The sequence below is a fragment of the Apteryx mantelli genome, chromosome 3 (assembly GCF_036417845.1).
Source record: "Apteryx mantelli isolate bAptMan1 chromosome 3, bAptMan1.hap1, whole genome shotgun sequence".
Taxonomy (NCBI): domain Eukaryota; kingdom Metazoa; phylum Chordata; class Aves; order Apterygiformes; family Apterygidae; genus Apteryx; species Apteryx mantelli.
In genome coordinates this window covers 38276705-38299458 of record NC_089980.1, presented here as the reverse complement: position 1 = coordinate 38299458, position 22754 = coordinate 38276705, and the positions used below count along the sequence as shown (strand labels likewise).

General features: G+C 37.8%; 1 protein-coding gene across 2 annotated transcripts in view; it reads left to right on the top strand.

Annotated features, from left to right (window-relative positions):
• Positions 1-22754, top strand: part of LRPPRC (leucine rich pentatricopeptide repeat containing) — a 98768-nt gene that overhangs the window by 70423 nt on the left and 5591 nt on the right. For both annotated transcript variants that reach the window (XM_067293149.1, XM_067293150.1), the window contains exons 28-35: positions 431-573; positions 700-787; positions 4636-4759; positions 11427-11515; positions 14935-15139; positions 18162-18301; positions 18462-18577; positions 21647-21721. In XM_067293149.1, coding sequence (XP_067149250.1) covers positions 431-573; positions 700-787; positions 4636-4759; positions 11427-11515; positions 14935-15139; positions 18162-18301; positions 18462-18577; positions 21647-21721 — 980 coding nt within the window. The remainder of the gene's footprint in view (positions 1-430; positions 574-699; positions 788-4635; positions 4760-11426; positions 11516-14934; positions 15140-18161; positions 18302-18461; positions 18578-21646; positions 21722-22754) is intronic.

Genomic DNA, 22754 nt, shown 5'->3' with positions numbered 1-22754 from the left:
ATGTGGATACTGTCTCTCATTAGCAACATTCCTAGAGGACTTCTTTTCCAGAATTTCAGAATAGAACTTAATGGTACCTTAGAGTGTTAATGTTTTGTAATGACTTTGAAATTTTATTCCAACTGTTTTTGCAATTAACAACAAAGAATATTGGAACTGAAGAGATTGGAGGAAAACTGTAATTTTTTTTTTTTAGTTGATTTCTCATTCATTTAAAAATTTGTACAGTCATTTAGGGTTTTTTTCTGTTTGCATCTTCTGATATTTTCTGTATACTGACAGTGAAAAGGAATGTTTCAAGTTGATTCACATATGAAGTGGAAATACATGATTAATTGATGAAATATTTTCCAAAGATACCTTTTCTGAATCACTCTGAGTGTATATACTGTAAACATGCTTTGATTTGAAGACTTAAATCTTTTTTCAGACAACAACAGTGACTGGGAAAAGGCTGAAGCTGTTTGGACTAAAATTCAAGAAGAAAATGTTGTTCCTCGTGAGAAAACGTTACTCTTAATGGCAAATATATTTGAGAAAAATGGTCAGGTTGTTCCGTTTGAGGTACCTAAGGTAATTTGAGTTTAACTTGACTGGCACATTGTGCTGTGCCAGCAATACTTTTGCAAACATTTCTTTCCTTTGGAAGATATTAACAGATAGCATTACAGTAACTTAACTAAGCTTTTTGTTTTAAAGCCTAGACAAGAAGATGATGCAAGTTCAAGGGCTGCTAATTTGGAAGAAAGGAAAATAAGGATGCTTTGCAAGAAAAATAATGCAAAAGGTAAACTGGAAACCTGGGGGTTCTGTTTTTCCTCTCAGCATTACATTTTAAAAAATGCTTAGGTGCAGAGCAACAGATTGCCAACCTTTGCTAGTAAGTTAGTTTGCTAGTATTTTAGTAAGGATACCTGATAATGTTACGTGATAATGTTGTGCTTCAGTAATTTGATATGAGAAGTACCAATGCTAAAATCTTTAAAATATCATTTGAAATGCTGGTGTTTTTAAATGATATTTGAAAGTCAATCTTCAGTGAATCTGCCAATTTTAAAATTACAGGCATGTTCTTGTGTAGTTTACATTATACTGTTGAATACACACCACGTTCTAGGTGATCGTTTTGTTCAACTTGTATTTTTGAGTTATTTTCAAATGTATCCATTAAACATCAGATACTAAATTTATATATGGGATCAATGCTAAAAATTCCCTCTTGCTATTTTAGGTCTTTGTATGGTTCCCAGTAAATCTAACTGTGTTTGGTCACAAGTTTTATGGTATGGAGACATGAGAAATACAGTGAGGAGGAATTAATATCAAGAGCAGTATTGGACAAATTTAAGTTACCCATTAGAAGTTGTTCAGAGTTTTTTGGATTTCTCTCTGCTTTTGAGGTCTTAATAATAGATCAAGTATGGTTTCATAAGATACTTTAGATATCTTATTTAAGGTACAGATTTGACAAAGAAGTTAATTAGATGGGATTTAATTAGATGTGTGTTATGGAAATGATCATTGTTGTCCTTCTTCCTGGCCTTTATCTGTTAGTCTATTTTATTTTAGTTTTAATGTTGCAAGGCTATTCCTATTTGAAGGGAGGATTCAATGTATCACTTTGCATCTTTAGCTAATTTACAACAAGGATTAAAGTTGTCTGCATTTCTCTAAAGAGCTGGCAAACCTTTTCCTCCTCCTCTTCTCTCCTAAAGAAAGCTGGTGCTAAAAGCATGTGTTCTTTTAAGCTATAATATATTGATTGTAAACAAAAGATCAAATCCAATGTCCCCACAGTTTACAGTTTCAAAACCCCTGTGCCTTTGGGTGCCACTTTACAGATAAAACAGGCTTATTGAGTCATCATTGGGATCAGTCCTGATAAGAAAAATGAATACCTCTTCCGTACAAATTTCCTTGCCTCAACTGAAAACAGAATTAACTTATGGTTGGATATTTGCCTTCAAAAGGAGCCGTTTGCCTTGGAAGGGAGGAGTGTAGCTCAGTTTAGTTCCTGTGGCTCAGTCTGTGTTGAACTCATTAGAAATCCATACCTTTCCATCTCATACCAAAACATGGTAACAGAGAGTCAGAACTAGTGTTACTGGTGCCTTTCAAGGGGAAAAAATTGAGTCCATTTCTGGCATTTGCCAAGGTGCAGAGCATCTTAATATTTTAATATTCTTTATTTTCTTTGCCTATGCTATGACATGGAACTAGGTGTCTCATATGAAAGCATATTAGAAAATGAATTAAATAGTTTTAAAAAAAATATTGCTGAATACTAAGATTTATAAATACAAATTTCCTAGTTCTTTTCTTTTCCCAGTGTCATCAATATATTTTGCAGCTTCTGCCCACATATTTTTAAGGTTTGGGTTTAAAAGAAGAATCTGACAGTCATTCACACAGTTAACTTCTGCTGGCAGTGAAATGACACTGGTGTTATTGAGTCCCAGGAGCACTGATGAGAAGTCTGAGATGGAGTCTGCATATTCTATATATAGGGGGTACAACTCATACTCTGGATATGGATTGTATTTAAGAGTTATGTATTATGGCAGACATAAGAATTTCCTGAAAACATTAATTTTCACACTGGTAAATTTTGGGAATCAAAGGATACTGAAAATAGCAGAACTATTTCTCATTGGGAAACATTGAGAAAAAGACAAAATTAATTGAATGCATTTGATAACATTCTTTCTAGAAAAGTGGCCTGTGCCTTTGGTGTCACAGATGATCAACTGGAGAGGAGGAGGAAACTAAATATGTCTTAGACATCTATACAGAGTGAGACTAGTTTAAAATAAAAACATAAAATACAACTGCTAGTAGTCCGTTATATTTTGTGGGCTGTGATCATTGATAGCAACATTCTTGACATCATCTCTGCAGGTGACAAAGTCCATTTTTGCATCCAGCCAGTGGGAAACAATATGTAAAACTGGGTGAAATGCTAGTTTTGTCCAAAGCTAGCAGAGCTTTTGTAGGTGTCTCCAAACGTAAGGAATTCTTGGCTTAAAAAGTAAAATTCAGACAGGCTTTTATGAGCACAAGGGAGGAACATATCACCAGTCAGTATTTTTTTTAATGAAATAATTAATTACTGTTGTAATGCCTTGCACTAGTGAAAGGGTGTTTTGTTATTGCTGAATATGATTGCTAATCTACTAATACTTCAGACTTCAGAAGAAAAAATGTCTTTCTTACTAAATTTAGGTATGAACATGCCTTTACAAATGCTGCCATTTCTTACATGAGCAGCGCATTGTAACAGGCAGAACAACTCAGGCCTACTAGAGAACAAGGGGGAGGATTCTAACACCTTGCCTACCTCTCGCCGTTGTTGGATTATTGTTTTTTTGGTTGACAATGCCATTGTAATGTCAAACATTAATCATTATTTCTCTTTCCGTCTTTCTCACATGTGCATAAAACTCACTGATACGTCAAGCTTGATTTAATTTTTACTGTGGCATTCTCGACCTTTATCTCAGTTCATGTATATTTAACGTGACTCAAAGCGTCCCTAGCAGATTTTGGATGGCAATGTAACTCTCATATTAACTCAGTCTAAGAATTTGTGTAATGAATTTCATACATAGTTATTTTTGCGTCTACATTTTAGGAAGTTTTTAATGGATTCTCTTTGATTAAAGACGTTCAACTAAAAGGCATACCGACAGTTTTGATTTTGGGAATGCCAATTTAAAACTCAACAACACGCTGTAGCAAATGCTATTAGTATCATCCTTCCTGTGTGACAGTAAGACTCAGATGAGCTGTTTTCATTTTTAGTCTCAAAGTATAAGAAGAAAACTTCTCACATAGCTGTTAAATTTGTAGTCCTACTCAAAGTATTTCTGAAAAGTTGTTTTAAAGATTATTGTGGCTTAAAGTTGAATTAGCAAGGTGGTTATTTTTTGAGTTTTCATAAATGAAACACACAAAGTTTTCAATGTTAAAGATCATTTGTGGTTCTTAACACAGCTTTCTAGCATTCCTTACTGTCTAGATAGCAGTTTTAGCTGCATGTTTATAGCTGCATAATCTTGTTTCAGAAAAATAAATGACTGAAAAGTGTGCTTATCATTTTTTCTCCTTTTGGTAACATCTTTTCATACACTGACAGTTATTGTGAATGCATGAAATAAAACTGTTAATCAGTCAAACAAATGCAGCGTAGTTTACTTGTTAAATATCTGTATATTTGTAAATTGTATGTTTTGTATAAATCTTGTCATAGCCAAATAATTTGATCTCCCCATATTGGAATCACCTCCTATATTATTTGTTAAATGCTGTTGTGATCATGCACCAGACACTGTAACTATATACCCCAGAATTAGGTGTTGCTTTAAAAATCCTGAGTCTTCCCCTTCTAACCATTTGTGTGAATATTTAAGAAACAGCTACATATAGAAAAACAGCAGCAGCAAACTTTGTTCTATGGAGTAAGGCGTTAGCTGCTTGTTATGAACAAGCAACTTTGAACAAGCTGTGAACAACAGCTTTGGGCTCAAAGATGTAAGAGAAGGACAAACTTTTCAATGAAAAGGTAGCTTCTTTTTATGTTCAACATCATCACAATCTGACACTTCATTTGGGCTTTTCACTTTTTTTTTTTTTTAGAGGCCTACAATGTTTTCCAGAAAATGAAAGGGAAGAATGAGTTTCATTATCGTACTTATGCCATCCTTATAAAAGCATTGTTGTCACAGGGTTGTCTTGAAGAAGCCATCCAAGTGAAACGCACGTAAGGCTTTTCTTTTTTCATTTTGGATTTTTAATTGTTTTTTTTATTATTATTATTATTTATTTATTTTATGTAGTAATTTCTGGATCAGTTTCAGGTAAGTCCTAATCTTTTAAAGGGCAAATGGGCCATGACTGGGAACTAGGCATTATGGTAAGAAATACACCGTTTCGTAGGACAGTATGTTGTAAATCAAAAAAGATGATGGAGTGGCAGTATGTATTGCTAATAACCCATTTCAACTTACAGTATCAACAAGTGTATTTGGCAGTAGAACTGGAAGTGTTCTGGATGTCTTCCTTTTCTCCTGTAGAGCAATACCCAAAAAGACAAGATTCCTGCACTTAACTGTCCCTGAACCTTCCCCTCAGCCCATGTTCCTGCTGGTACCCTACCCTATCCACTCCTTCCCTGGCAGCTGGCTGCCTGCCACATGCAAAATGGTAAATTTGACTGTTATGCCAATGGCTAGGAGGTGACCATAAACTTTAGATTCATCTCTTAGACTCCTGAAATAAAGCCAAGCTACTGCCATACATTATTAGAATCGGAATTAACCTTTAGTGAGTTGTATGGTATACCACTTTCTTTAAGTATTGCATGTAATGTCTGCTCTGGTCAGATTATGGGCTTCAAGATAAAAGTGTTACTAGTCATCAGAGTAGAGTTATGAAGAACGAAAATTTAGAAGTAGAGTCTTTCAACTTCTTCAGCTAGAAAACAAGAACAATGATTTTCAAAGTTTGTTTTCTGACTGAATACAGTGAATTTGAAAGTACCTGTAGGTAACTTATGTGGTGCACAGGACACTGTAAAAATCTAATACTTTTTATTGTCAACTTAGTTTTGGATGTCTGAGAACAATATAGTATAAAAAGACATTATTTTCATGGTTTTATTAAAAATGTTTAGCCTCATTTAGCCATTAAAATGTTTAGTATCATTGAAAAATGTTTGCGATTGCATTCAAAAGGACAAATAGCTTTAAAAATCAGTCTAAGTAACTAGACTTTATGGTGAGAAATGTTTGTGCTTGATGGATATATGGTGTATATCAAGGAAAAAATAAAACTGTTTGTCAATTTTTATGCTCCAAGAAATGGAAATGACTGATAAATCTTTGTAGATTAAAGATGAAAAGGTCATGTTTTAGAAATACAAAGAATGCTGAAAAACATAAATAGTTTCCTAAACATTTCCAGAACATCTTGGTGATGTATAGAAAGATGCTTCAAAGAAGTTTGAAACTTTCTACTGAAAATTTGTGCATGCACTGAATGCTTCCACGCCCATCACCTCAAACACCCTTGTAAGGAAGATGCACAAAATATTACCGATGTTATCAGTAGTGATTTGCAGATTGAAAGAGCAGAGAGAAGGTGGTGGTTTGTTCCCAGTGTTCTGGTGATTCAGAATTCCCACTTCACAGAATCACAGAATCACAGAATCGCTGAGGTTGGAAGGGACCTCTGGAGATCATCTAGTCCAACCCCCCTGTTCAAGCAGGGTCACCTAGAGCACATTGCACAGGATTGCATCCAGGCGCATTTTGAATATCTCCAGAGAAGGAGACTCCACCACCTCTCTGGGCAACCTGTTCCAGTGCTCTGTCACCCTCACAGTGAAGAAGTTTTTCCTCATGTTCAGATGAAAGTGTCTGTGTTTCAGTTTGCACCCGTTGCCTCGCGTCCTGTCGCTCGGCACCACTGAAAAGAGTCTGGTCCCATCCTCTCAACACCCTCCCTTCACATACTTGTACACGTTGATAAGATCTCCTCTCAGCCTTCTCTTCTCCAAGCTAAACAGGCCCAGCTCTCTCAGCCTTTCCTCATAAGAGAGATGCTCCAGTCCCCTAATCATCTTTGTGGCCCTTCGCTGGACTTGCTCCAGTAGTGCCACATCCCTCTTGTACTGGGGAGCCCAGAACTGGACACAGTACTCCAGATGGGGCCTCACCAGGGCTGAGTAGAGGGGGAGAATCACCTCCCTCAACCTGCTGGCAACACTCTTCCTGATGCACCCCAGCATACCATTGGCCTTCTTGGCCACAAGGGCACATTGCTGCCTCATGCTTAACTTGGTGTCCACCAGCACTCCCAGGTCCTTCTCAGCAGAGCTGCTTTCCAGCAGGTCAGCCCCCAACCTGTACTGGTGCCTGGGGTTATTCCTCCCCAGGTGCAGGACCCTGCACTTGCCTTTGTTGAACTTCATGAGGTTCCTCTCTGCCCACCTCTCCAGCCTGTCCAAGTCTCTTTGAATGGCAGCACAGCCCTCTGGCGTATCAGCCACTCCTCCCAGTTTTGTATCGTCAGCAAACTTGCTGAGGGTGCACTCTGTGCCTTCATCCAGGTCATTGATGAAGAAGTTGAACAAGACTGGACCCAGTACTGACCCCTGGGGGACACCGCTTGCTACAGGCCTCCAACTAGACTCTGTGCCACTGATCACAACTCTCTGAGCTCTGCCATTCAGCCAGTTCTCAATCCACCTCACTGTCCACTCATCTAACCCACACTTCCTGAGCTTGTCTATGAGGATGCTATGGGAGACAGTGTCAAAAGTCTTGCTGAAGTCTAGGTAGACAACATCCACTGCTCTCCCCTCATCTACCCAGCCAGTCATTCCATCATAGAAGGCTGTCAGATTGGTTAGGCATGATTTCCCCTTGGTGAAGCCATGCTGACTACTCCTGATCACCTTCTTTTCCTCCACATGCTTGGAGATGGCTTCCAGGATGAGCTGCTCCATCACCTTTCCAGGGATGGAGGTGAGGCTGACTGGCCTGTAGTTCCCTGGGTCCTCCTTCTTGCCCTTTTTGAAGACTGGGGTGACATTGGCTTTCTTCCAGTCCTCAGGCACCTCTCCTGTCCTCCATGACCTTTCAAAGATGATGGAGAGTGGCTGTGCAATAACGTCCGCCAGCTCCCTCAGCACTCGTGGGTGCATCCCATCAGGGCCCATGGATTTGTGGGTGTCAAGTTTGCTTAAATGATCTCTAACCCACTCCTCCTCCACCAAGGGAAAGTCTTCCTTCCTCCAGACTTTCTCTCTTGCCTCCAGGGTCTGGGGTTCCTGAGGGCTGGCCTGAGCAGTAAAGACTGAAGCAAAGGCGGCATTCAGTAACTCTGCCTTCTCTGCATCCTTCGTCACCAGGGCACCCACCCCATTCAGCAAAGGGCCCACATTTTACCTAGTCTTCCTCTTGCTGCTGATGTATTTGAAGAAGCCCTTCTTGTTGTCCTTGACATCTCTCGCCAGATTTAATTCCAAACGGGCCTTAGCCTTCCTCGTCACATCCCTGCATACTCTGACAACGTTCCTATATTCCTCCCAAGTGGCCTGTCCCCCTTTCCACTTTCTGTATACTTCCTTCTTCTGGTTGAGTTTTGCCAGGAGCTCCTTGCTCATCCATGCAGGTCTCCTGCCTCCTTTGCTTGACTTCCTACTCATAGGGATGCACCGCTCTTGAGCCTGGAGGAAGTGATGTTTGAATATTAACCAGCTCTCTTGAACACTCCTTCCTTCTAGGGCCCTCACCCATGGGATTCCTCCAAGTAGGTCCCTGAAGAGGCCAAAGTTTGCTCTCCTGAAGTCCAGGGTTGCGATCCTACTTGGTGCCCTGCTGCCTCCTCGCAGGATCCTGAACTCCACCATCTCATGGTCACTGCAGCCAAGGCAGCCCCCAACCTTCACATCTTCCACCAGTCCTTCTTTGTTTGTTAGTACGAGGTCCAGCAGCACACCTCTCCTTGTTGGCTCCTCCACCACCTGTGTCAAGAAGTTGTCACCAATGCTCTGCAGGAACCTCCAGGACTGTTTGTGCCTAGCTGTGTTGTCTTTCCAGCAGATATCGGGGTGGTTGAAGTCCCCCATGAGAACCAGGGCCTGGGATCGTGAGGCTACTTCCAGCTGTCTGTAGAAGGCCTCATCGACTTCCTCATCCTGATCAGGTGGCCTGTAGTAAACACCCACAACAGTGTCACCTCTGTTAGCCTGCCCTTTGATCCTTGCCCATAAGCTCTCGACTCGCTCTTCATCCACCCCTAGGCACAGCTCAATACATTCCAGTTGCTCTCTCACATAAAGAGCAACTCCACCACCTCGCTTTCCTGGCCTGTCTTTCCTAAAAAGCACGTAGCCAGCCATGACAGCACTCCAGTCATGCGAGCTATCCCACCATGTCTCTGTAATGGCAATGAGATCATGGCCCTGCGACCGCACACATATCTCTAGTTCTTCCTGTTTGTTCCCCAAGCTGCGTGCATTGGCGTACAGGCATTTCAGGGAGGTGATCGAGCATGCAGGTTTCCCAGGAGGGGTAAAAGAGGGTCCTCCATAGCCACATCCCATGCACACTTCCCTGGCTGCATTCACCTTCAGATGATAAGAAAAATGTTTTGGAATATCCTCATGCAAAACGAAGAAGGGGGGATCTAAAGACTAAATAAAGTTTGAAGCGTGCTTTTAAGGACTGGAAATATACCTATGAAACTTCAAGATATTTGGGGAAAATTAAAATGGGATTTAATAAGATTTTCTGTTCTTGATCGCTAGTCACAGCCAGCTATAGTAATAGCTATTGTGCTTTTCAGAACTCTCACATTCAATCATATAGCATAGAAATGCCAAATAATAACATTCAAAGAAGCCTGCGGCAGCTCTGTTTCATCTGTAAAAAGAAAACAACATTCTTAATATAAGCAGTTTATGGTGTTTGTGTATCTATTTTCTAGTAACAGTCATGCTTACATTAAGCATTTTGAAAAATCTGTAAGTTTTAAATTATTCACTTATATAGAGAAAGTGATTGTGTGTGTGCATACAGTTGAGGAACAGCAAATCTGTGTGTTTCATACATATTTCTGCATGCTCGACAATTTTACCAACCTCGTATTACAGAGAGATAACTCCTACAAAGCCTAAATGTGTGCAGTGGCCTGAAACTTGTGCAACTCCTAATATTTTCATAAAATATATGAAAGCTACCTTCATTTGTGTAAGCTAACGTCTTTTTCTTTGTACTCTGCTTGAAGCCAAACTTGAAATTTAAATAATATTTAGAGAGCTTGGAAGTGTTTTATTAGTAGAATGTGTATTAACATAGGCAACAAAATAAGTAATTTTTGTCTTTTAAAAGGGTTCGATTATTTTAAAAGTTGCATTCTGTTATCAGAACTGAGAAGCTTTCATAAGAAAGTGATTTTGTAGTAGAAGGAAATTGCACTCCTATTCAGTATTTGGAAAAAAAACCTAGAAGGTTGCCGATCTGTTGGTGAGCCCAAGTCCAGTTGCTTTGGGATTCTAGTTAGTTTTAAGGAATATTTACTGCATTTAGTCCAAGAAGTTTTAAATAGAAATTTAGGAGTATTGGAATGATGGATTAGTTCTGTAATAGTAGCTAACATCTATTTAATCACACTGAAGACTGGAAGATTGGAGAAAGTAAATCCTTTGTTATATGTAATTTACAGTCTCATGCATGAATTGTTGACTTAAGGGCTTTGACAGATGGGACAAAGGAAAAAAAAGGTGGAACTGAGCAGTGGGTGCTTAGGCAGAGATTAAGAGGATTGGTTGGGAGAGTAAGAAAATCCTGAGTCCAGTGACTGCATATGTGAGCCTGGGAGGCTGAAAGTGACTGAGAGGATAGTCATATTGTGTACTGTGTTAAGGATTTTCTTGGGATTGAGGAGAATAATTTAGCAATGACCCTGCTTACCTCCCAATCCGCTCAACATATAAATTCAAGTAGGTAGGCTGCTCAGTTGTTTGCCACAAGATGATCAGTGAGGTTTATCTTGATTGCTGATATGGTAAATGGCAATGCCCTGCTTTTCTGTGTAGAGATTTTGTAATCTAGAAATGAACATTTGTAAAGTTATCCTGGTATATTAAAAATGTGGCTATATGTCACTTAGGAACTAGAGCCTTTTGTAGTATAAAATGAACGTGATTGCTAGTTAGTCTGCTTTGACTAACTTCCATAGTGTTAGTTTCTGAAAAGCTTTAATGGTGTTATTAAAGTACAAGTTCTCTTGACTGTAGATATATGAAGTTTTGTATTGTAGGAGATGGAGAATTGATAAGTGAAATACAATTTTAACATGGCAAAGGCAGCAAATGTAGTATGTTCACTTTAAAAACTGTATACATCTAGATGACAGAAATTTGAAAATTAATCAACCAAATGATATGGTGTTAGTTCATAATATGCTTTAGTTTATGTTTAAAATATACAGTGCTGAAAATAAATGTTTCATTTTTATTGCTGAAAGAATAGTTTTACATTTTATAATTATGGTGACTATTGAAAAAAGAAGAAAAAGTATCCAGCTTAGGATACAACAGAACAATGCAGGGCATGCAGTTATTTTAGTCATCTAATATGTCAGCATTCAAGAATCTGAACCGATTGTTTAAAAAAAATCTTGTACTTTGTTTCTTTTGTTGCTCACTTCCAACTTTGTCATCTGTCAGAATGCAAAAAAAAATTATCCTTCTATAACCATTGACAGGATAACACAAAAGCTGTCTCCAGGTCGATATTTTGCAGCAATATTTTTAACATACGAACAGTAGTTTTTATAATTTCACCTTGGTGCTCAACCATTTATTATCGTATCAGAAGCATGTCAGTAATTCCTTTCTAAATGTCTGCTTCTTTTAGTGCTGAGACCCACATCAAGGGCTTCACACTGAACAGTGCTGCCAGCAGCCTCCTCATCATATCGCAAGTTAGGCGGGATTATTTGAAAGGTATGTCACAATGCTTGACCTTTACGTCACATTAATGCCTCTGCAGATTTTTCTTGTAACGCCCTTCGAATACTTGGATAAAGGAGTCCATTTAGCAAATTACCTGCTTATCAAGAGCCTTTTGTGGTAGCTGAGAGACGTAAATTACTGTACATGCATTTATAATACAGCTTGAATATGAATGTACTTGTCATTTGACCACTTAGTCCAGTTTCCATTCCATTTAACACAAGATGGGTTTTCTTAAGATGAATCACAGCTCTTCAGACATGCAAAATTTGTGCTCCAGAACGAGAGAGAGTACAGGCTTTCAAGTGCGTTAAAATTCACAGCACAAGTAATTTTGCTTTGGAAATTAACATACTTTAGAGCATCTGAAACAATTCCCAGCAGTTGTTTCTTGCATATTGTGTTGGTTGTGTGAGATACCGGATAAGTTAAATTGAGTGTTAAATATGCAGAATTGTGCACTAAATGATTATAATATTGATTTAAAAACTTAATCAAATACTTTTTAATAGTTCTCAATACTAACAGTAACGAAATATTCTCTCTTTTTTTTTTTTTTAACTATAACGATAATGATAGAAATGAAAATGGCAGACGAAGAGTGTCTAAGGGTAGAACAAGATGGTGGATAAACTTTATTGTTATGCTATTTTAGTTCTCAGCATTGGTTGTTTTGCAGCCTTAAGTCTTTAGTTCTATAGTCCTGTGTTTTATTTACTTGTTCAATTCTTCTGTAGAACTCTTGTGAGAGGAAAACTGCAAGCACATAGTTTCATATGTAGCGCTATGTCTTTCGTCTCTGTACAAATATAAGTACAGTGTTGATACATATTTTCAACAGTATCTTTAAATGTTAAAGGAGCTATACCTGAAGAAAGGATTAAACTGAATTGGGTCTTACTTTTGTATGAGAAGGCAGGAAAAATAATTTTTGATCTTGCTGTTAATTAATTTTAATTCATTCATGTGCAGTTATGGTAGCATATTCCCTTGTAACATCAGCTACATTAAAATACTCTATGATGAGCATTTAGGTACGTCTTCTCACTTGTACTCTTTCCTGCAGCTGATAAACTTGTCTTCTTTCAAATTCCTTCCCCATTCAGTCTCCAGTCTGATATCATTTCCAGGTATTGGAACTGAAGTAGACTGAATTAGACTGAAGTATTTGTGGTGAATGGAATTACTTCTCTTGCTGCTGTCAAGTCCTTGGTTTTTGCAGCTTTCAAGTCCTTCGCCTGACTGTCCTGTTTGATTCTATTCTAATCAACCTTCTGCTTTTTCCTCTGTCCAATATGTCACTAAATTTTGTGAATTCTTCCCAAATATTATAGCTAAAAATCTCCTCTTCAGAACATTACTGATACTTCTGTATTCCGGCAATCTCTTTCTTTATCTTTTTAGCCAACATCCTAGATGCTAGCCTACCTCAACCCTGTCCAGGGGTTACTCTAAAAATGTTTCTTTTTGCACAATGCAAAGTTTCTCAAGAAGAATCTTGAATTGCATTGGTTTTGTACTGTTACTTTCTTTGATCTTTGTGCATTGGCAATGAGCAGACTTTCCTTTAGCGGTTAAATTGAATACCCAGAATGATCCTTGTTTCTATTTTCATATTAAAGAAGCTGCTTCTCTTTTTTGTAAATAAGGCTTTGAGAATGTAAGTCACTAAATCTTTCAACCACAGCAGTCATTTTCTGAGGCTCATCAATTACCCAGAAAATTTTAAGGAAAACTTTTTTCTAGTCTTACATTGATGATTTCTGTTTGGTCTGCATCCTGTGGTGGCAGACATACCTCACAAGCTTTCACTTCTGTAAAACTTGCTTGCTTTATCACATCCTGAGATAGTTTGCCATCATTCTTTGCTATGTAATATGCTACAGTTACTTAAGGAACTACATAAAAATTTGTATCCTCAAAAGAACTCTAATATCTTGTAGCGAGAACTCAGTAAAAAAACAGATTATGTGAAGAGTGAAAACTTGATTTTTATGGTATGGAATTTGCAGGCTTTATAGGTAAGCCTTTTAAAAGATAAATGTTAGGTTTTCACAAACCCATAGTTACCCGTTTTTAACTGTTGAAAGATAATGAATTCAGACCAGAAGTAATGAGTGCTTTTTGGCATTTTTGCATAAGAAAAAAAAGATACTGGGAGAATATCTAATATGCTGCCTGGGTAGTTTCATGCAGTAGTGCTACATGCATCTAACTTCTGACTCTTTCTCTGTCCTTTGTTATCGAGAAGGCTGGTCATGCTGTGCTGAAGGGAGGTCCACCCTCATAGTCAGGAGAGAATTTGAAATTAGCATGCGTTTAAGTTTGTTAGTTACGTTTTTTAGATTTCAGGAAACTTGACCTTTTTTTTTTTTTCTCCTAAAGAAGAAGGAAAAAAAACTGAGGGCAAAGAGGAAATTTCCTGTGAAGGTTAGACATACAGGATGGTTTTTCTTCCCCTCTTCCCCCTCTTTCTCCTGTACAAGGCAATGCTTGGTTTCTGTAGTACCTGCATGTTGAATTCGAATGTTAATGTGGAGTTCAAGTGGGTGTGTATTATGTTAGAAGTGTTATCCGTTGGTATTATAATTATTATCCATGATTAATCCTGCCTGTGCTAGTAAGGAGTGAGAGGGTTTTACCAGAGGGGCATGTCTTTATGTATGTATGTTTGTTCATGTATAATGTAAACTGACAAGAACTCTAGCTAGAGAAATGAGAGTGACTGCATCTGTGTTGGGTTTTGGGGAGTTTGTGGCAAGCAAATTATTTTGTGTTTTTAACATAGGTAGTTGCTACCATTTCAGAATGTTTCTGAGGTAATTGTCCAGTTTTGAATTTATGTATTCTTGTTTTTATACGGAGACTTGCATCACTTGGTTTTATTTAAAATTAAGTGTTGGTAAACAAACTTTTGAACACTTATTAAGACGACAAATCTGAATATTAGGTTTCAGCCGTTTTAATAATGAATTAAATTTTTAAACAAAATCTTTGTTCTCAAGTATGCAACGTCTTTGGTGTCCAGTAAAGAAAATTCATTATAGTTGTTTTGAGGAAAAAATAGGCTGAAAACATCATGACTAAGGACATAAGGGAGGGCATTTATAACATAGCTGCTTTCCTTGAACTGGGTGCTAAAACAAAGTAATTAAATCTTGAAAGTCTCTTAATACTTTTTAGTCAGCAAATATTAAAGGACTTTATCCTAAATTCTGTTGAAGGTTTTATTTATGTATACACATCTATGTTATAATTCACTATAGCAATTTTGGAGCAAAACTTGACCTAGTAAATTATTTTCTGTACATGTTTTTACAAAGTAGGTGGGGGGTAATAATATCAGCAGTATGGTCATCTTCTGAAATAAAATCTTAATTCCTTTTCTCCTCTCTTCTCATCTTCACTAGATGCCATGGCTGTTTTAAAAGGAATGCTTGACAGCGGCTTGCTGCCTTCTAGAGTAGCTGTTACGAGGCTCATTCAGGCTCTGACAGTTAAAGGAGATCTGAAGAACCTACAGGCACTTGAAAACATGGTGGAAGGCATCACAAAATCGATTGATTTATCTTCCTCACTAATCATAAATTCCATTGCACTGGTTCATACTAAGAAGTAAGTTATTTCTAGGACTGATGTAAGTTCCTTTTATGCAAAGTGGTCAGAAATCATTTCACAAATCACAGAACAGTTAAGGTTGGAAGGAACCTCTGCAGGTTATCTAGTCCAACCCCCCTGCTAAAGCGGGGTCACCTAGAGCACATTGCCCAGGACTGTGTCCAGATGGCTTTTGAAGGCTCCAAGAAAGGAGACTCCACAACCTTTCTGGGTAACCTGTTCCAGTGCTCAGTCACCCTCAAAGTAAAGAAGTTTTTCCTCATGTTCAGACAGAACTTCCTGTGTTTCAGTTTGTGCCCATTGCCTCTCATCCTATTGCTGGGCACCACTGAAAAGAGTCTGGCCCCATCCTCTCTACACTCCCTTCAGATACCTACACACATGGATAAGATTCCCCCCTACTCCCCAGCCTTCTCTTCTCTAGGCTGAACAGTCCCAGCTCTCTCAGCCTCTCCTCATATGAGAGATGCTCCAGTCCTATAATCATCTTAGTAGCCCTGTGCTGGACTTGCTTCAGTAACTCCGTGTTGCTTTTGTATTGGGGAACCCAGAACTGGAAACAGTGCTCCAAATGCGGCCTCACCAGGGCTGAGTAGAGCAGGGGGCTTACCTCCCTCGACCTACTGGCAATTCTCTTCCTGATGCACCCCAGGATACCATTGGCCTTCTTCGCCACAAGGGCACATTGGTGGCTCTTGGTCAGCCTGCAATCCACCAGGATGCCCAGGTCCTTCTCCGCAGAGCTGCTTTCCAGCAGGTCAGCCCCCAACCTGTACTGCTGCATGGGGTTATTCCTCCCTAGGTGAAGGACCCTGCACTTCCCTTTGTGGAACTTCATGAGGTTCCTCTCTGAATAATTTACATTATCACTTCATTCCATTTCCCTTCTTAGTGTCTTAGATGTTAAAATTTTGCTGAAGTTGACCACTGGGCTTTCAGTTCCCATCTGGTCTTGTTCCACATAGGTGGGATTGGAAATCATTTACCAAAATACAGGGATGGCTATGAAGCAGTTGGGAGAGCATAAGGTTCTCTCTGGTAGTGTAATTTAGCTTTGATACTTTTCTTCTAACATATGTTATACCTCAGGTAAAGTGTTCTCTTTCATGTTAGATGAAAAGTCCTATGAAATCTGAATGTTGAATTGAATTACTTTGTCAATATAAATGTAAAAAATCCTGCAACTTAGCATGAGTGCATTATGAATATAATATTAGCTTGAAAACAAAATCTACTACCTGTTTCAGCAGTCAAAATGATAAAATGATTGTGTTTTTACCCTCAAAATGTGCAAGCCATACAGTATATCTGTGGGATGATTTTATAATTTTTGTCAATATGAAAATATTTGAAAAAAATTGTTTGCCATGCTGTTACAGGGCCAGTGTTCCCACCATGATAATTATCCCCACACTTTGGATATCCTGTGATTCAAATGTTTAATTTGGTATCATAGATTTTGTTCATATGTTGGTTCTATGCTACTTGCTATGCTACTTTAACCTTTGTATAAAACTGAAGTGAGGGGCCGGTTGGGACAAAGGGGATACTGAGCTTCTCAAATATACTTTGCAGGAAGCAGTCTTCAGGAGTCTTATATATTCTGGTTTTTTTATTTCAAATGAATTTCATGAGGTAGAGCTCCTCTATCTAATTCAGCAGGAGAGCTGTAGAGCTATATAGTACATATCAGCGGATTGCCTCCGGCATGCCAGACCGGAGAGAATACCCACTAAAGTATTTGGAACAGCTAGATGGCTTTAAATTGAGGGGGAGCCATGCAGACCAGTTCCAGTAGTTGAGCTTACTATATTGCCATTGAAAAACAATCTGTTTGTAAAGGACTGATCCTGTAAATACTGAGATCTGAGTGGGCCTTGGCGCATAATTCTAGTGAATTGACTTTTGCCTAAATTAAACACTCCAAATAAGGGAGGTTCTTAAGAATAAGTCTCATAAGCTGCATGTTTTCCTGTATTTCCATGTCATGAAAACATTTCAAAGTCAAGACATGTTCTTAACCTGAATCAGATTGGCTACAAAAACTGCAAAAACTGGTGTATGCAGACAACATTATTTAAGCATCATTAGTTCTTTTCCCATATCAAAACTAGCTTTCCTGTATGAAAAGATTTAGCAGCAGCATAAGTAATGTGCCTTTTTCTCCTCTAAAAATATATATTCTTAAATGTCTTGCAAGCTGTACCTTGAGAACTATGAAAAATACATTTACAGATATTTTTAATGCCCATTAATTTATTGGTAGGCTTGTATTTCTCAAATAGTTTTTCACAGCATCTTACATGCCTTTCAAATGCGCTGTATTTCTGCTTCTCCTAAAACTTTTATCATGCTCTATTTTCTTTTTTTAATTAATTTTTAGAGTGGACTGATAAGAGAGGTTGTCATTTGAACTTTTTAGAACACTAGAGAAGTAGATTTTACACTCTAATGAATGCTTTCTGAATTATTTTATTAGCATTTGCTATGATAACACCATGCATTAGTAGTGTATGTGTGTAGGCAAAGGTACCAACCAAATGACTTTTAGTATCGTTTTTTACATCTAAAAAGGCAGATATGGGAAGTCAAGTAAATAATTAATTGAATAGCATTAAAAAATACTCAAGTTGTCTGCATTAATTATTCAGATACATTCTGTTAATGTTTTGGTTTTACCTTCTAGTTTTGCAGAACACTTTTTTTTTTTTTTTTTAAAGCAGCTAGCCAGTGTTCATCTCCCTTTATTTAGGGGGTAAAAAAAAGGGGGAGGGGGGTCAAAAATGCTTAGATATTGTTACAGGTCAAAGGTCATTCAAAAAATTGTCTTGCCGGTTAATTTATTCATTCATCCATAAATGGTTTAACTTTGTTACAATAACTTAATGAAGGAAGTCATAGGTACTTAACTATTGCTGGGAAGTGTAGCATTAATGTAGAAGACAAACTTTAATATGGCTGCTGTTGAAGGTGTAGAAATGTTAATGTCAAAAACTAAGCCAGTGCCATTTTTTCCTAGCAATAACCTTGATGCTGCATTGGAATACATTGAGCCTCTGCTTATCTCTGGTGCACAGAATCCTGATCAACCCATCAGAAATATCTCCTATTTGTTAAGAAAGCTGTCTGAGGAAGGATTAGAGCCAGCTTTGGAAAAATGTAAGTTAATAGCAGTGATATTTAAATATTATGACTAGGCAGAGGTGTTATGGAAGAGCTGTTGCATGTAAAACCTGCACAGTCAGCAAAAGTCATGCCAGTAAAGTTTACAAAAGTGGCTTTTTAGTCAGATTTTCCTTATGTACCCATCCTTTTGCAGTTGGTGTGATGGCAGAGCGGTTAGCCCATCAGTTTGGAGTTTACAGACCTGTCACAGATCTCTTCCTCCAGTACGTGGATGCAGATAGAGTGGATGATGCCAGATCACTACTACAGGTAATGATACAGCAAGAGGTATAGCACTGCTTAGAGCTTCTCGAAGGTAAACCGAGAAATTACCAAAAAGAGGTGTCATGACAGTGCAGTGTATAGTGCCGGCTAAGAGTAGTATGCTTTAGCGTTACAGTGCGAGTGGCAGTGATGCTGTTTAGATTAGACTATTCTAAACTACAGGCTAGCGCTGTAGGACTAATAGCCGTAGTGGGTGCCAGCGTGGAAATGCTTTCTGTCTTCTAACAACCTGTGAAACAACCTGAAGGGAAGGAAGGAAAACTTGTGCATTTCTTGAAATTCTGTCCAAAGACAATATTCATTTACGGATATTCTGTTACACAGCAGTCACTTCTTGCAAACCGCCGTCTTTAATTTCTCACCTAATTTCCTAAGTGCTATAAATGTAATACATCTCTTATAGGCATACAAACCAGAAGTGGGCAATGTTTGGTTTTCGTGGGCATTATTTCAGTTGGTTGCTAAAACACTGTACGTGCTGTATTCAAGAACTGAATCTGCTTTCTAGTCAACTGAGTGTCACAGATGCGTTAAAAGACAAATGCTGGTCTCTGTGGCCACAGTCTCAGTTAAATTAGCAGTCTTCAAGGAATGAGACAACGGCATTCATGCCGTTTTAGCAGAGCGAACTGCAAAGCTGAGCCCGAGGCAGAGCGAACCGTGGGTGACGAGAGCTGCCACTGGCAGTGTACACAAACAGGCGCCGTCGGGGAGTCTCTTCCCAGCAGGTGGCAGTCAAACAAGCCCAGTGATTCTGCAGATTGCTGGGTTTGTGTAGGCTCCCCCTGTCAAAATGAGGCCTCTTACCCGTTTCTCGTAGTGAATAGTATTATATTCACTTACCAGCTGCTAAGTATTTTAAGCTGTTAAAGAAAAACCTCTGCTTTATCCATCAGATGGTTTATGATATTCCAAGACCTTTTTTTTCTTTTTCTTTTTCTTTTTTTTCTTTTAAGAAGGACAGAGATCAAGAAAAGTGTTCAGTGATTTAATGCTGTAGAGTGAGGTCAATTGTATATTGGCTTCTGTGGAATATTACCTTATTCATCGTTTGCCTAACTGGCCATCATTAATTTAAATGGAGATTATGATATTTAATGCAAAAAGTATTCCTCATAAACTAAGCCTCTTCCTATTTTGGTGATAGTATGAAACATCAAAATGAGAAAAATTCTCAAGTTATCTTACTCTTTCTCCCCTTTGATTTCTCTTCAATTAGATAATCAGGGTGGTGGTTTGGGGGGGGTTGTTTTTGTTTTTTTCTTTTTGCAAAGAGTTCTTTGCATTTTTAAGCAAAAGCTGCATGTTCTAATTTTTTTTTTAATGAATACTTTCCATTGATATATTTTTAAAACCTTTTATTGGTACAGAATCCAAATGTTGGACATGTACTTAAGTTCATGGCTCTATAGCATACTTGAAATAATATTGTATATGCTATATCTTGGAGGAAGGTTCTAAAATATTCCATGATAAATGGAAATTCAGAGTTAATTGACTTGAAATTTTTAAGTGTGTGAGGGGGGGAAAAATTTTTTAATATTCTGTAGGGGGAAAAAAAATTAAGTTGTTTTAAACATTCTTTACCATTATTGTGGATCAAGTATTGTACTAATAGGTAACACGAAGATAGTAATCACTGTCCACCATTTATTCTTCTCTTGAACAGTAGAGAGTAAAGCAGCACAACCTAAATACATTTTCTCTTGTAACAAACTAAAATATTAGTAATACACAGAGAACCTTTGCTTTCACAGTGCACCTAAGGGTCTGTTTACACCTTAAAGAGAACACAACAGAGGTTTGAGGGTTTCGTTGGTTTTTGGGGGAAGGATGCTTTTACTGGCAAAAGTCACAAGTGTTTGATAGCTTAGCCTTGAAAGGGGACTGTGGAAAACATTTCTTCAGTTAGACTGTCCCTTTCCTCCCAGAACTCCCTGATTGCTTGTACTGACAATAGATGAGAGTGGCAAGAAGCACTAGATGAGATGTTGCAAGTTCTTCCCCAAAATGTTTTGCCTCTCTTTATCAGCATAAAGCAAATTTTTGTCAGAACACTGCAGGTACGTGAATGTCACCGTTTTTGTCTCCCTTTCCTTGATGGAATTGAGGCTTCCAACCCTTTCACCTGGACCTTAAAGAACTTGTCAAACGATACCGTCTTCACAGTACATAACAAGGAAGCAACGAAACATGCTTGCCTGTGGGTGTCTAAAATACTAACTGAATGTAGTAAATTCATGCTGTGCGTGCTTTGTAGGCACAGCATTCGCTTCCTCCTGGGCACTTGGGTACTGATAGGATGTCTTACAGCTTACAAAAAGCACTGTGCATTGTGAGAATTGTAAGACTGATGTCTTTGAGAAGCATAAACTAAAATATTGTCTTGTGTATTTTATATTGCTCTAGTTTCTAAAATAAGATAGATTTTTGATTTATGTGGTTTGTCAAACTTTAAGTTTAACTTTTCTCTCTCTCTCTCTCAAACGCTGTCTATTGCAGTGAAAGCCTTTTACAAAATAGAGAGATTGAAATCAGTCCTTTGTATGCATAAGTGTAGGTAATTATACTTTAAAGAGAACTTGCTTTGTACATTTTAATTTTTATAAAGAAACGAGCAGTTATCTCCCTGACACCTTATTAAATGTATAATTAACCTTATGATCCCTAGCTCACTTGTGAATGCTTGGCAGTATAATTGGGGAGGAACAGTGTTTCTCTTTTTCATTCTTTTGCAGTCCTAAACCTCGTTTTTGTGGTATGTTGAAGTATTAGTTTAATTCTTTCCCCTTTTGTTTTAAACAAACTTTATACCTACCATTCCAAAAACAATGTTTATCAAAAGTGGGCATGAAATGCACTTGTTTTCCATGTTTAGTTTTTTGGGTTTTTTATGGTCAGTTACTTACTCTATAAAGTAATAGTATAGTTGTTATAAGTAATATGTATTACTGTATTATTGTAAACCTCTGCAACTGCAAATTTTCACCTTAGTCATTTTACTTATCAAGAATCTGCTCTTAACTGCTACATTAATTATTTCTTTTTCTTTAGAGGTGTGGTGCATTAGTTGAACAGAAGAGAACATTAGTGAATTTTATGGCTAAATCATCATCTAAACCAGGACAGGTATAATACTTTTGCATATACATCATTGAATTTGTAAGAACATCCTATTTAATCAACCTTTATTTAAATTTTTTGGATCTTGAACTTCAAAATCTTTTCATGTTCACAGTTTGACAGTGTTGTCAGTTTTCTCTGGGGGGAAAAAATTTTAATTTGCAGAGCTGGTTACATTTAAAAAACAGTTTATAGAGCATAATGAAAAGGAGAATGTAATAAATATTTCTCTCGTTTCAGTAATTTCTTCTATTTTTGATGTCATACTTTAGATCCCGCAAACATCATGCTGCTTTATTTACAGCACTAGCCAATTCAGTATGGGAATTTAACCTGAATATGTTTTTTTTTTGTTTTGGCTCCATTATATGAATGCAAATGCAAGTTAGAACCTCAGACAATTTCTAATGAGAATGCCTCTGTGTTTACATTAGAAGACATATTTTGCATTACTTGCTATGGTGGTTTGGGCATGGATCTAGTTTGAGGATGTATTCAGATTTCTGTCTTTCTGCTCATTCCTCATAATTTAAATTATTCCCATTTGTGTGCCTGCCCTCCTCCTTTTCCCACCTTCTGCACCCCCAAAACGTAAAGAAAAAATAATAATTTTCTTTCACAGAAGAGCAGCACCAGGAGACAATTTATACAAAAACCAGAGTGAATACTTTGCAAATGATTAAAATGTGCATTTATATATGTTGAGAAAATTACCATTAACAAATATTTATAAAGATTCTACTGCAAAAGTGATAATGATAAATACATTGTCTTTTGGCATCTACAGAAGAAATCAACATCCTTGAAATTTTCTAGCTTTTGTAGCTGAAACTTTAATAACACTGAGAAGTTACTAGTACTTGGTAAAGATGCTATTAATTTCTGTATTTTTTTTTTTAATTCAAGGCCTGAGACTTTTTGAAATTGGGGGGCGGGGAGGAAAGGGGGAGATGGGTGCTCCAGATTTAAGCACATTAATTAGTGATCTGACTGTTTTTAAGCATTGATCATCGGCTACAATTAAGTCAGTGAAAGTGGC